The sequence below is a fragment of the Notechis scutatus genome, chromosome 3, assembly GCF_049901735.1.
Source record: "Notechis scutatus isolate UNSWTSFEM ecotype Mainland chromosome 3, rNotScu1.2, whole genome shotgun sequence".
Lineage (NCBI taxonomy): Eukaryota > Metazoa > Chordata > Lepidosauria > Squamata > Elapidae > Notechis > Notechis scutatus.
The window spans coordinates 49,772,775-49,788,786 of record NC_142011.1 but is presented as its reverse complement, the minus strand read 5'-3'; the positions used below and the strand labels follow the sequence as shown (position 1 = coordinate 49,788,786).

The 16,012-nt window shown below is 38.8% G+C and overlaps 1 protein-coding gene across 1 annotated transcript in view; it reads left to right on the top strand.

Moving 5' to 3' along the window:
• The window catches only part of DEF6 (DEF6 guanine nucleotide exchange factor), a 71,186-nt gene that overhangs the window by 34,042 nt on the left and 21,132 nt on the right, over positions 1-16,012 (top strand). Inside the window, exons 4-7 of the mRNA XM_026680404.2 lie at positions 2,411-2,638; positions 6,646-6,792; positions 14,491-14,599; positions 15,278-15,576. Coding sequence (XP_026536189.1) covers positions 2,411-2,638; positions 6,646-6,792; positions 14,491-14,599; positions 15,278-15,576 — 783 coding nt within the window. The remainder of the gene's footprint in view (positions 1-2,410; positions 2,639-6,645; positions 6,793-14,490; positions 14,600-15,277; positions 15,577-16,012) is intronic.

Below are 16,012 nucleotides of genomic sequence, written 5' to 3'. Positions count from 1 at the left end.
AAAGTCTTTCGTTAAGAGTAGAGAAAAAGAAAGAAACTGCCAGTTCAGTTGTGGGTACACAGTTCAGAAAGTACAGTGACATATTTAGAGAAGATCTATCACAATGGTATAAACAGCCTGGAAAGCAAACATTATGAAGAATAGTTAAAGGAACTAGGAATAAGTAACCTACAAAAAGAAAAACTAGAACTATAGAATTCTTCAAATATCTTAAATATTATCTCACAAAAGAAGAAATGGATTTATATTCCATTGCCTTGAGTTTGGGTCCAGAACCAGTGCTTAAAATTACAAGTTGTAAGACATTGGACCTTCCTGATTGTATGAATTGCTAGCCAGTAGAACAGACTGCCTCATGAAGTGGTAAGCTGTGCTTTACTAGAGATCTTTAGACCCAGCCTGGTCATCTGTCAAAGATACTGTGATGGATCCTGCACTGAGCAAAGGGTCTCTATGGTTTCTTTCAGTGCTGTGATTCACTTTTTATACTGTATCTAGGGGTGTCAAACTGGCAGTCCGCGGCCCTGATGCTTCACGTGCAGGCCACGGCCACCCCAGCTCCACGAAGGGAAAAATGTCACAATACATCACGTGATGGCAATGTGGGCGAGTTCGACACCCGTGCTGTATACATTTGGGAAATTGTTCTATCAATGTTTATCAGCATCAACAACTTTAAGATATGTAGATTCAATTCTTCAACCAGCATGCTAGTTAGGAAATTCTGCAAGTTGAAGTCCACACAACTTAAAGTTGTTGAGATTGACAATACTGATCTACTGGATAAGGCAAGAAGTTAAAGCCCAAGTAGTACTATTTGGAAAGGGAGCAAATTGTAAAGAATGTACTGTAGCTCTATGGTGTCTTTGTATGCTGTTTATGGAATCATTCTCCCAATCATAGACTGGCCTGGAAATGAAGCCCAGGCAAAAGTAAAGGGAGCTTTGTGCAATCTGTGTAGTCTGCTGTTGTAGGTTGCACCTGCCACTTCAAAGAAGGAAAAGAAAAATAATCACATGACTTCCTTAGTGCTTGAGTAAACTCTGAGGCCACAAGAGCAGGATTTGGATTTTTCTAGCTTTTTAGCTATTAGCACTGGCTTCCAGTGTGCATGTGATATTTCTAAGTGAGTGGGTAGGATTAATACCAGGTGGCAAAAAAGCCTGAACTTTAAGGCACTTCCAGATATCACCGTTTCCCTTTCCCATTCCATGCAGACTATTCTAAAGTTGACCAAGTCTATCAGTGCTCTCACTTCAGCAACCAAAATATGTCATTCAGTCTGTGCCTTCTCCAAGATATGTGCTCTAAAATAGTTGGAGCAACAACATCTACTTTAGATTGGTAGCTTCCCCACCTCACCCACATATTTCTACATATTTCTGTGTATTTTTTTTGTCCATTTCCCAAAAATCAAATCAAACTTGAGCAGTTGCAGTATAAATGCTTGTGGTGGGTTGTGTGTGTGTGGGGAGGGGGGGGACAAGGGGAGATACCAAGCACACACAATTCACAGTTGCTAAGAGTGGGGTTTGTAAAACTTCAAGCCACCTTCCCCTTCAATAACAAGTTCACTAGAGATTGGAAATAGAGTATAAAAACACAGCTAACTGAGTAACAAACAACCAAAAGCTCTTGCAAACTTCATTTTTCCAAATGGAAAGATGACAACAGACAGCTGCAGAAATGTTTGAAAAGTGAGCACTGCAAATTTAATGTGTTTTAAAAGGCTTTGCTATGGTTCCAAACAAGATGGCTAAGCCTATGGTCTCTCAGCGTTCAAATCCATGGAAGACTGCTGTCCTGCAGTGTGCTTACAAGGAGCAACTATCCAGAACACATGTGGGTAATCCCCTTACTTCCTACCATCTCCTTACCTGGGGAAGTTCTGAAGAACTGGTCAACTCAACTCTTAGGTCTTTGCTTCGCAGAGCCATCTTCAGTTCACCATGACACCAAAACACAACTGCAGAACTATTTGAGAGCATTTAAAATGCCCAAAGTTTGAATAATAGTGTACAAAAAACAGGTGCTTCTTAAAAGTGAATTATACAAAAGCATCATGTGTACACATTATTTGTATGTTATGTAGTTATCATGATAGTTCCTTCAAAACATGCATCATGATATGCTCACTCATTTGGGTTCTGCACCCAGTATTCTAGAAAAAAAATATTTTATGAATTGGGAACAGCCACTGAAAAGACTAGATTTTTCCCCCCATTCAAATGATTGCTTATTTATGAGATATTTAGCATTTGATCTCTGAATCCATGGATAGAAACATAGACGTGCACTTCGACATGTCAGTTGAGAAAGAGAAAGTTTACATGAATGTAAAAGGACTATATTGTTCCAGAGGTGGGAAGTTTGGCTGTTGTTTTACCCTGATGTCATTCATTTTTTTCAGGTGGAATACCTCTTGAAGAAGATATGTACAGCTATGAGTATTGAGCTTAATAGTGGGGAATTAGATGACTATTTTTCCCAAGAGACCCAGCAACAGAATGGTTTGATAGTTTGGCAATTTCTTGATTTGGTAAACTCTGGCCGATTACTGCGTGGAATTGAGCGTGAGGCCATTAGCATGGCCATTGAAGAGGTTTACCAGGAGATCATTGGGGATGTGCTCAAACAGGTAAAGAATTATCTCTTAATTAGAAGAACTGAAAAACGGCTTTAATAAGTAGATAAAAAATGAACTATGGCACTACCAACTTAAGGTTAAGGCCATTGAAGGTACTGAATCAATGATAACTACTTTATTTCACATATTACTGTTTCCCTGAAAATAAGAACTAACCAGAAAATAAGCCATAGCATGGTTTTTCAGGATGCTTATAATATAATCCTTACCCTGCAAAATAAGCCCCAGCTAAGATCAGCATCCCTGGGGGATGGGATGGGCATGGCCAGAACAGGAGAGGTGAGCGCGTGAGGGCCGATGGTGTCCAGCAGCAGCCGCAGTCTGCTGGCCCATTGGCCGGTGTACTCTGGGGCTGCACAGGCCATGTAACACAGATGAGTCCAAGCACTGTGATTGCTGAGCTGGCCCTCCAAGCAGCAGGCGGAAGCAGAGGTGCAGGGGAAGTCCCGGCTGCCTCTTGGGGTGGAGGCTCCCCACCCTTCCCATTTTCTGGGGCCATTGCTGGAGGATAAGGTTGGACGGTGAGCGCAGGGGCCATGGCATGGCATCATCCCTGCCCCACCACCTGCCTCCCTTCACCTTGTGGCAGCGGCACCAGCAGCAGGGGAAGGCCAGAAGTGTTGTGCGGCCGCCTGTCCCATTGCAGCTTCGACAAGCAAAGACAGATGGTGGGATGGAGTGGGTGGGCAGCTACAAGGCACGTCCATCAGGCCATATTGCATGCCTCCCCCCACGCCTCTGCCTCTGTCTGCTTCTTGGAGGGCCAGCCTGGCACTCGCAGTGCTCAGACTCATCTGCGCTATGCAGGCTGTACAGCCACAGAGTGCGTCAGCCAAGGGGCTGGAGGGCTGTGGCTGCTGCCGGACTCTGTTGGCCCCTGTGCGCTCGCCACCTCTTGTGCGCACACCAGGAACGAGGCGCCTGGCCAGGCTGGGTTGGGGCTGGAGGTGGCAGGATCCGATCCCTTGCCATCACCCTGACACCTTGTTTCCCCCAAAATAAGCCCTAATGTGTGTTTTGGAGGACTCCCCGCAAATAACACCATGTCTTATTTTCGGGAAACACAGTATGAAATTAAAATCTCATACACCAAGCTATCATATATCTATGTGATTCTGTTAATTCTGGCTGAAATTATGAAAAATTATGATTTGGTGGTACTCTTTTCTCTTGAGGAAAATCCTTACTATTTTTTTTCCCATCATTAGTGGGCGTTCTGGTTATCTTTTGAATAACTATCAAGTGGATTAATTGGATGAAAAATATTATCTAATTTATGACAGTAATGAGAGAAGATAAATATTGGCAAGTACAGGTAGTCCTTGATTTACCACAATTTGTTTAATGACTTTTTGAAGTTACAACAGCAATGAAAAAAGTGATTTATGACCATTTCTCACATTTACAATGTTGCAGTAACCCCATGGCCACGTGATCAAAATTCAGACATTTGGCAACTGGCATTTATTTATGATAGCTGCAGTGTTCCAGGGTCATGTGATCATCTTTTGTGACCTTCTGACAAGCAAAGTCGATGAGGAATCCAGATTCACTTAACTGTGTAACTAACTTAACATCTGCAGTGATTCACTTAACAAATGTGGCAAGAAAAGTCCTAAAATGGGGACAAAACTCACTTTACAAAGGTTTCCCTTAGCAACAGAAATTTTGGGCTCGATTGTTTTATTTTTTTATTTTATTTATTTTTATTTATTTTATTTATTTATTTGATTTGCCAATTGTTTACAAGATAATAAGTATAAATGTATACATAGTTGTGAATACATGAAATGGGTACATATAAGAAAAATAAAAGAAGAATAAGAGAAACAATAGGACAGGGACGGTAGGCACGTTGGTGCGCTTATGCACGCCACCTACAGACCTCTTAGGAAAGGAGTGAGGTCAATAGTAGACAGTCTAAGGTTAAAGTTTTTGGGGTTTGGGGAAGAAACTACAGAGTCAGGTAGAGTATTCCAGGCATTGACCACTCTATTGCTGAAGTCGTATTTCCTGCAATCAAGTTTGGTGCGGTTAACTTTGAGTTTGTATCTATTGTGTGCTCTTGTGTTGTTATGGTTGAAGCTGAAGTATTCATTGACAGGTAGGACATTGCAATGTATGATTTTATATACCATGCTTAAATCAGACCGAAGGCAGGCGTAATTCAAGGTTTTCTAGTTCTAGAATTTCAAGTCTGGTGGCATAAGGTATTCTACACGAGTAGAGAGTGGAGAACTCTTCTTGTGAAATATTTCTGGACTTTCTCAATTGTGCTAATATCAGATACGTAATGTGGGTTCCAGACTGATGAACTGTATTCGAGTATTGGTCTAGCAAATGTTTTGTATGCTCTGGTTAGTAGTGTGATATTACCAGAGAAAAAGCTACGTAGGATTAGGTTAACAACTCTTAATGCCTTTTTGGCTATGTAGTTGCAGTGGGCTCTAGCACTTAGATCATTAGAGGTGAGTATTCCAAGGTCCTTTACAGAGCTTGGGTCATCAACAAGATCTTGACTATTCAGCTTGTATTTTATTTTCTGATTTTTTTTGCCAATATGTAAGACAGAGCATTTATTTGTTGAGATTTGAAGTTGCCATTTGTTTGATCATTCTGATACATAGTCAAGATCTTTTTGTAGGGTAGCAGTATTGTCTATGGTATTGAACAGCTTTACATCATCAGCGAAAAGAACGCAATTGCTCTTAATATGATCACAGAGGTCATTTATTGTGGTCCTGCGTTGAGGATTACCTGTAAAAGAAAAGTGAAACAGCTAGTTGGTTAGAGACCAGTGAATCTGCTTTGATTATGTCCAGCTTCTTACATTTCATCAGCAGACAAAAACCACAAGGAAGAGAAGGCTGGAGCTGATGATGAGCTGGCTTGCCAGAGAGCACCTCACTCTCCCTTTGTGACTGTTATTGCACCGGAAAGCAATATTGTTCAATTAGCCATACACACTTCCCCCATTGTGCCAGTAGTTAAATAGCATGATGCACCACCCTTATCTGTTCCTGTTTGGCTCACATTCAGGAAATAAAGTTTGTTCACAGCTTTGGATTTTTTCCTGCAACTATTTTCAAAAAGGCTTATCTGGTGTATGTAACTGAACCCTAAGAACATCCCCAATCTTGAAATGAAAGGGTGTGGATTTTGAGTTTTGATTTGAGGATCTTATTTTGGGGGTGATTAAGGTAATCAATCCTCCACCTTGCCACCAGCATCTCTGTACAAAGAGGAAGGAAAGCGAGTCAGCGTTCGTGATAGCCACAAATCATATGAGCAGGAGCAAACCAGGGTGGAGGAGAATCAGTATATGGCACATACAGAGGCAACTAAGACTGCAGCATAAAATCCCATGCAAGGTGTTGATATTTTATTTTTCCCCACTTTCATTTATTACTTCAGAAATACAAAAAGGTATTGTCTAGATGGTTTGCTGTTCTATTCCAACATACAGTATGCTGAAATATCTTAAGCGGTTAAATAGGTTGTTCTTACATATACAAAAAATATAGTGGAACAGACTAAACCAATTTGGGCTACAAATAGTGGATCTCTCTTCTGAACAACCCTCTATGTAAAACTCAGAACATAAGGAAATTAATCTAGATGAGTGGATGGGGGTTGGTTTTACCTTTTAGCTAACTGTGTTGATTTTCTATTCATGAAGAATGGTTAACAAAGAGGAATATCCAAACATGGAACCAGCTTGATTCTTTGCAATGCAATTTGCCACTAAAGAATTTTACTTCTCAATGGAATAGGACAAGCACTACTTAAGAAGCCTTGCATTGACATGTGATGCACATAGTTGCTTGATAATGTGTTAAATTGCATAGTTCACAGCCAGCCCACACTGTGGATGTGCCCTGAATGTGATTTGGCCTCTTTTGGTGACATAATTTTTTGTTAAATGGTCTTTTGTAAAGAGCTTTCGTATAAATCTTTCATTATAGTATGCCTGCTTTTCCTTTTCATTCCCACTATAGGGCTATCTGTGGAAGAAAGGCCACTTAAGAAGGAACTGGTGTGAGCGATGGTTTACACTGAAGCCCAGTGACCTCTCATATTATGTGAGTGAAGAACGTAAAGAAAAGAAAGGGAGCATTGGTTTGGACAGAAATTCATGTGTGGAGGTAATTAGACATTTTTATTGCAAAAGAGCATGTTGGCCTTTTATACTTGTAATGGTCACAAGTATAGAACGTTGTTTTATTAAGAGATTAGTAATGTATGTTAGGCTCATGCCAATAAATAATTGGTTGCTGAGGAGTAGCGCTTTCTCTTCCAACTTTGAGGCAGGCTTGAATGTGACGCTCTCCAGGTATTCTCAGATCTTGAAAACAAGATAATATGTAAAAGCCAAAATGTACATTTCCATTAGTTCTACATTTCTAACAAGTGCAGGATGTATATATTCAAGAGTTAAAAGAAAAAAGAAAACATTTTGTTCCCTAAACAGCACAAACTTTCTCCCCGCAACAGCTTTCTTCCACTCTACTCTAAACAGCAATTGCTTTTACTGAAAGGAAAAAATAAGCAGTGATTCCCTTTTCCTATCAGCAGAGGTATCAGTAATGACTGAAGCCCCAAATCTCATGCAGTTGGTTGTTATTTTTTCTCTTCACTTTGGTTTAGCTCTTCAAAACTTTTTAAGGTGATCTAGATTATGAATTACATCAACATTTACAGAGTAGGTAAATGTATACCAGTTGGCCATGCAATGCCTCAGCCGTTAAGATGCTGGATTTGTCAGCTAGATAGCCAATAGTCCAGGTTTGAGACTGGAGCGTTGCATGATGAGGTAAACTCCCATCCTCATCCTAGCTCCTGCTAACCTAGCAGTTCAAAAGCATGCAAATGCAAGTATATAAACAGGTACCCACTTAGGTGGGAAGGTAGCACTCAGTGATGTCATGCTGACAACATGACCATGGAAATGTCTTCGGATAGCACTTGCTTAACAGCCCATGAATGGAAATGAGCACCACTTCCTATAACAGGCAGCAACTAATGGAGTAAAATCCACAGAGACTCCTACCAGTTGAAAAAGAATTGTGTATTATCCACTGCAAATATTGATTCAGCCTCTCGTCAACTTGTCCCTCCATTGGCAAAAAAAGCAGCAGAAAAGAGGCAGTTTGCTTGTTTTCTCCAAAGAAAGGATAGAAAATCAATGCATTTTTTGTACCGAAGATGAACCCAATAAGAAACATGGGCAGAGATGCAACAGAACTGGAATAATATGAATAAATCCAGTAAATCCTACTGCAATGGTCCAGGACCCAGAAGAGAGACATAGCCTACTTGATCCACAATGAACATGTAAATTTCAGACAGATCACTTTTATTCTTTCATTCCACAGACCATACTGCAACACTTTTAGCTAGGATATAGACAGAAAAGCAACTACTAAAGTTCCTGGCTTACTAACACAAAGACGCCTCCAATAAATAAGGCAAAAGGAGGCAAGGACCAAAGAGAATAACCTTCAAATTAATTCCACTACCTCACTGGAGGGAAAGTGACTGCAGAAACTTAATACAGCTGGAGTGGGAAGTTTGCTCTAGTACAGGGCTCTCCAACCTTGGCAACTTTACAACTTGTGGACTTCAACTCCCAGCATGCACTGGCTGAGGAATTCTGGGAGTTGAAGTCCACAAGTCGTAAAGCTGCCAAGATTGGAGAGCCCTGCTCTAGTTCACAAAACTAAGAGGCAGATTTCTGACAATCCCTATCGCCTAAAGTAAAGAGAAGTAGTACAAGGTGACATATACAACTGCCAAGGTAGACCAGACTAAGAAACCAAGTTATGAATGCTAATGCTACTTTTATTATAAGGTAGTTATAATGAGAACCAGTTGGGTCTTGTGGTTAAGGCATTGAGCTAGAAGCCAGGACACTGAGAGTTCTAGTCCCATTTTAGGCATAAAAGCAGCTTGACCAGTCACTCTCTCGCTAGGTTTTTGTTATGGAGAAAATAAGAGAAGTATTGTTCACTGATTTGAGTCATTTATAAAAACAATAGGCAGGAAATAAATATATAAAGCAAATAAAAAGATCACAGAATTTTGCAAGTCTAAATGTGCCTCCCCTCTCCCTCCCTCAGGAGACTTTTTCAAATTACATTTCTTCTTCAGACTCATTTCTTTTATCTGACTGTTATCTTGGTAGCTGCTCTTCCTTCTCTTCAGGGTTATTCCTTCAGCCCATTACAATTATGGAACACAGAATTTATTTCTGTGGAGGCACCTTGACTGGAAGGAATATTAATATTCCTAGTGATCCTTACATATCCAAAATAGTGAACAAGCTGAAGATACTCTGGGGATAGATAATTCTAATCAAACAAATCAAACATGTACTAAAATAATTGCCTTTTAAAATTCTGTCTATAAAAACTTTTATTTACAAATTTCTTAAATCTAGAATCAAGTAGAATTCCCAAGGAGATACATTTTATATTCTGGAAACTCAAATACCATTTAAATGGGGATTAACATTTCTGAACAGTTGGCAAATATTAATAATTATACAGTCCATATAGTGCTCAGATAATAATTGACAATATATTTCTGATTGTTTTGAGCTTCTATTTTCTATCACTGGACAGCGTATAAATTATGAGATCAATCTTATCGTTAGCATGGTCACCAGCCTAGTTATTGCATTTTATACCATTTACAACTATAAGAAGTAACTAAAACATGAAAACATGCTTCCCTAGAAATTGTTGCATATGGGAAGAAAAAGATATATTTTATTTAAAAAATAAAGGAAAGGAGCACTTTAAAAATGCACAGTTCTATTCAAAGATGGCAGAAATATCCCAAGATAATTTCAAAGGGTAACTACAAATTATAAGAAGCTTGTAATACAATTTGTAGATTGGAGTTCAGGTCATTAGACTGAATAACAGATGTCATTATCAGTTTATCAGTCTTGAGGTACCACAAAGAGTGTTTTGCTGTAACTGTCAGCCTCATCAGGTAGACCAGACCAGGAAATGACTCCACATGAAGTCTAAAACTACTTTTATTGAATTAGTTATAATAAACGAATTATGGAAGTCTGATTGTGTTGCACTTTCTCTCCCTTCATATATTCACATAAATTAGAGATGCTTCTCTTTGAGTGACTTCTAAATGTTCTATCTTTGCTCTTGTTAAAAAAATGTTTCAGTTCCTATTTCCTAGGTAACAGTTCTTGAACATTTTTGCCTAGGTCACCTTCTTTACTGTAATAAACCAATTTAGCTATCCCCTTCCACATGCAATTTGCATTTCTGCATAACTCTCAGTTCAGAAGAAAGTATTTGCTTATCAGCTTATTAGAAGCCCAGACCAGCACAATACCACTGAGAAAGAAAAACAAGAAATCCAAGAAGAAACCACTCTGGCAAATTGAAAGAAAAAAAGGACAAGTACAAAAAATGGAAAGAAGGACATACAGAATAAGGCAGAATATCAGCAGATAGCCAGAATCTGCAAAGACGAAGTTAGGCTAGCAAAGGCTCAGAACGAACAAAGATTTGCAACAAAAGTCAAAGATAATAAAAAGTTTCTTCCAACATAACAAGAAAAAAATCAAGGAAACAATCGGTCCACTAAAGAGAGAAGATGGCAAGGAAGTAACAGGCAACAGAGAGAAAGCAGAACTGCTTAACTCATTCTTTGCATCCATCTTCACGCAAAAAGAAACTGTAGCTCAACCCACCAAAAACATAACTGTAAAAGACAGAGCAGAAATAAAAGTTAAAATAAGCAAAAAAATAGTAAGAGAACACCTGTCTGATCTTGATGAAAGCAAATCACCGGGGCCCAGAGTTTTAAAGGAGCTGGCAGAGGTAATCTCAGAACCACTGCACTGTATCTTTCAAAAATCCTGGAGCACCGGGGAAGTACCAGAGGAATGGAAAAGAGCTGATGTGGTTCCCATCTTCAAAAAAGGAAAAAAAACAGACCCAGGAAACTATAGACCAATCAGCCTAACATCAATACCCGGAAAGATACTGGAAAATATAATAAAAAAAATAGATCTGCCAACATCTAGAAACAAGTAAAGTAATTACTAGCAGTCAGCACGGGTTTGTTAAAAACAGATCATGCCGATTTTCCGGTTTGTCGGCTTTGCGGCGGTAGGGATTCGCGGCTGCGCGATCCTGCCGCGCTAGCCGCTTTGGGGCTCCGATCCGAAAGGGTGCGGAGCAGGCTGCCTGCAGGGGCAGATGAAGGTAGGGGGATCGGAAAAGGGCTTGGGGTGTTGCAGACCCCCTCCTGGCAGGCAGAACCTCCTTTTACCAAGACGGTGCAGCGGCGGTTCGTAATGGCCGCCACAAAGAAGCCGGCAGCTGGGCAAGTATGCGCAGGAGGAAGAGGAGAAAGTTTTTAAAAGTGAAAGTCTTCTTGGTCGATCCAGGACTCTGAGATATATTTAATTTAATTCCTGGAAGTGATGGCTTTTTGGATGATTCTTTCCACAAGAGAAAGTAAGCGGCAATTCTGAGGTGCTGAAAGGAAAGTTTACTCTCTCCCGGCGGAATTAACAAGCGGATATTGAGAAACCTGTTTTTCAGGTAAAACTAGCTTTATGGGATAAGTCGGAAGGGAGAGGACAAAAAATATATTTATCTGGTTGGATTTTGTTGGAGGAGATGCCTTAAGGATTTGGAGACAGAAATAAAATTTTAATAAGGCTTTAAAACACAGATTTGGATTTTCTTTTTCCTTTGTCTGATACTACCCCTGGAAGAGAAAGTGGAAATTTTGGCTTGGCTTGGATTGATTGAGGATTGTGGACTTTGGGATTGTCTTACTTTTCTTTTGGAATATTTTGGTTGGAGTAAGAGAAAAGAGGGAAAAAAGACAAGAAAAGATTTATAATGGCTTTCTCCTTGAGGAACTGAGGGATGAATATGAGCAAACAAAAGCAGCCTGTAAAGATGGTATGGAAAAAGCTTTTATTTTTAGAAATGGCGCTGGTTAACTATGAACAGACAATGCGACAGATGGAACAACAGCAAGAAGAAGACACCATCTTTAATGAATCCCAAAATTTATCTAAGGAAGAAGGAAGGAAGAAAGCGAGGAAAATGAAGGACTTAAGATCTAAAAAACATTTAAGAAAGAGAAAAATATGATGCAAAATAAATACAATGATAGCAAACAAGAGAAAAAGGGAATACAACAGAGAAGGGATGCCAGCAAGACAGAGGTTAGAAGAAGGGGGGTAGGAAGATCTGGTGGGGGAAGAAAGAAAGGGGAAAGGCGGAGAAAAGCCACAAAGTTTTAAAATTGGATGGGAAAGAGGAATCTTTTTCAGGGATAAAGGTAAAGTATAAATTTTCTTAAAAAGATTTTGCAAGGTACATAAGATGGTATTGTAATATTTGTATTAGAAATAGAAAATTAGAATGGCTTAAGAGTTAATAAGAAATTAAAATGTTGAAATGTTTAATAATTATTGATTTTTAAAATGTAATAAAATATTGAAGGGAAGGCAATGAGAATGCTATAAGATTTATTATTTAGATTTATTATTTAACTCACGTATTTAGGAGGATACTATGTATTTAAACATTTCCGATTTATTACTCTGTTTTTATTGTTATTAAAAGTAAAAATTAATAGATAGAATGTACCAAGCAGAATCAGATTGGATATTAGGTGTCATTTTAAATGTTAATCTAATATTTAGGGAGAGGATAGAAAGGCATCATACTCTGATTAGAGATTTCAGGAGAAATTTTTTTTTCTTCATTATAAGGAATGAGATAGAGGGATAATAAAGGATGGGCAAAAGATACAAATATAATGATTTAAATTAAGATGGATTGAATAAGATAGAATTATGAAGAGTGAAATGTGTGGAGTATATATATAGAAGATACAGAATGGTAAACAAAATAGGTAATGATTTCTAAGACGAGCATGAATATAATTAAAGCCCATATAAAGAGAGGTACTGGGGGCCAAGTTACTTTACTAAAGATTTTTATATGTTTGTTTGTGTCTGTTTATGTTTTGAGAAGTATTGGTGAAACCTTTTAGAAACACAGAAAGAAAATGACGATAATCAAGTCAGAAAGAAATAGAGGACAAGAGATGTTTTTATGCTCATTTAGAAATGGTTTAAAATAGAATTGTATTGTATAAGATAAGGTTTTATCTGACTTGTAAAATTTATAATGGAAAAAGGTTCAAATATGTAATGGTTGATGATGATTTGTTTGTTTTTGAAATTAATAAAACTTGTTTAAAAAAAAAAACAGATCATGCCAAAACAATCTTATTTCATTCTTCTGTGACTAAATTAGTAGACCAGCAAATTTAGATATCAGCAAGGCATTTGATAAAGTAGACCACAACCTACTTCTTAGTAAGCTAGAAAAAAGTGGAATAGATAGCACCACCACTAGATGGATTCGCAACTGGCTGGCAAACCATACTCAACGAGTAGTCCTTAATGGGTCTAAGTCTACATGGAGGGAAGTAAGCAGTGGGGTGCCACAAGGTTCCGTCTTAGGACCAGTACTCTTCAATATCTTCATTAACAACTTAGATGAGGGAATAGAAGGGGAACTTACCAAATTTGCAGATGATACTAAGCTGGCAGGAATAGCTAACACCCAAGAAGATAGGCTCAAGATCCAGATGGATCTTGACAGACTATAACACTGGGCCGTATCTAACAAAATGAAATTCAATGTAGAGAAAAGTAAAGTCCTACACTTAGGCAAGAAAAACCAAAAGTACACATATAGACTGGGTGAAACCAGGCTCAATAGCAGTAACTGTGAGAGGGATCTTGGAGTCTTAGTGGACAACCAGCTAAATATGAGCCAGCAGTGTGCAGCAGCAGCCAAAAAATGGAATCCTAAATTGTATTAACAGAGGGATACAATCAAGATCAAGGGAGGTACTAATAAAGTCTTAGTAAGCCCACACCTAGAGTACTGCATCCAGTTTTGTTCACCACATTATAAAAAAGATGTTGAGACTCTAGAAAAAGTACAGAGAAGAGCAACCAGGATGATTGGGGGACTGGAGGCTAAAACATACAACGAACGATTGCAGGAACTGGGCTTGGCTAGTCTAGTAAAGAGAAGGACCAGGGGAGACATAATAGCAGTCTTCCAATATTTAAGGGGCTGCCACAGAGAGGAAGGGGTCAAGCTATTTTCTAAAGCGCCTGTAGGCCAGACAAGGAATAATGGATGGAAACTGAACAAGGAGAGATTTAACCTGGAAATAAGGAGAAACTTTCTGACAGTGAGAACAATCAACCAATGGAACAGCTTGCCCTCGGAAGTTGTGGGAGCGCCATCAGTTGAGACTTTCAAGAAGAGATTGGATTGCCATTTGTCAGAAATGATGTTGGGTCTCCCACTTGGGCGGGGGGTTGGACTGGATGATCTACAAAGTCTCTTCCAACTCTGATTATCTGTTAAATCTGTATTATTGGGCAAATTTTCCATTAGAAAAAAAAGAGGATTCAAAGAGGAATTTAAATTGAGAAACATCATTTTGTAAGGTTTTCCCAGTTATTCTACTCCTGTGATAAATAAAAGTATCACTTCAGTCATTAGGAGATTAATATGGTGATGTCCCTTTGCTTAAAGTTGTCCCAATGAGCTAAAAATGCTATTTGTGTGGCCTTTCTGCAAAATCATAATAGGAATCTGGTTGTTCTTAACTTGGGAGATGTCATAGGAAAAGGGGCCATCTTCAACAGGTTGGAACCAACAGATTTTGTGCTTATTAATAATGAAGTTTCCCCTGTTGCACTTGAGATTATAGCTAAGTTTAAATTTCTCTTCTTTCCTGATTCAAAGATTTTGCCTGATAAAGATGGGAAACGTTGCATGTTCTGTGTGAAAACATCTTCACGGACCTATGAAATGAGTGCCTCAGATACCAAGCAAAGACAAGAGTGGATATTGGGTGAGTATTCTCATGGTGCTTTGCATTGCTGCATCCTCGTTCTCCCTTGAGATGATCTGAGATGAAAAAGTTGAACTGCTTAATAGCAAGTCTGTCATTTTTTAGGCAGACTTTTTTATGGACTGACCATCTTCTTGTAGAGCATGACTGAACTTAATCAGATTGCTAGTATTTTTACCAAAGGTTAAAAAGCATCTGTGCTTTAGATTTAGTGTCAATGTTGGAACTAGTTTTGGATTTGAACACAGGTTCTTTTAAGAATGTTATTTTGGATATCTTTATAGAGATCCTTGTGGAGACCCCAAATTAAACAAGTATGAAATAGCATTTTTGCCTCAATTTGAAGTAAAGTTTCCTTGGGAAGACTGTTCCATAGTAGAATTGTGAAATCGTTAAAAAAAAATTACAGTGATTCTATTAAAAACAGTTACGACAATAAAAATTAATGCAAACTAAAAGAAAAGAAACGTTTCCCAAACTACACTGAGTTGTGTAAACTTGTCTATTCACAGTTGCCACTTTTGCAGCTCTGGAATCTGTTTTGGCAAATTGCAGCATATTGATTTAAAACTTGTGATTGACTGATTTTATATCCTGAGAGAAAAGGTGTTCCTTAAGGTCTGTGACTTAGAGAGAGAAAGGTTGGAGCCCTGCCTGATGCTTCTGTTCCCTTGGCAGCCATCCAGATGGCAATCCGTCTCCAAGCAGAAGGTAAGAAATCTCTGCACAAGGACTTAAAGCAGAAGAGGAGGGAGCAGAGGGAGCAGCGAGAACGAAAGAAAGCGGCCAAGGAAGAGGAAATGCAACGCCTGAAGCAGCTTCAGGAAGAAAAGGAACGCAAGCTGCAGGAACTGGAGCTCCTCAAAGAGGCTCAGAAGCAAGCAGAACTTTTACTCCAGGAAGAAGAACAACGGCGCCAGCAGCAACACGAGGAGATGCATAAGATGTTGGAAATTCAGCTTCAGGAAGCAGAACAGGTGTGCACACTCAAAGCAGACCCTGAGAGATCCATAGCCCGTTAAAGATATTATATCAATCAGTGAAGAAGAAATGATTAGAATCTTATGCCATTTTGAATGGCTTGCTCAGTTCCACAGCTTCTTCTCATGTAAAACATGTTCTTGGAGACATTTAAGAATAAACTTTCTGGTTGAGTTAGAATCCTTTTATTTGAAATGCAAACAGTAATGGAAGTTTGCCTTACTTAACTAAAGTTCAACATTATAATTTAATTGCCTAATAATTGTAAATATGGCTTTCTTATGATACTTCTAAATAGCTAAGGGCAGATAAATTTCTTATGTAGGCCTAAGGAATCAGACTAAATATTTACGGTTTATTACAGTACAGGTTGTAACATGTTTCTTAATAACACAGTGAACTGGTAAACTGCTTGCCTTCATGGATAGGTTC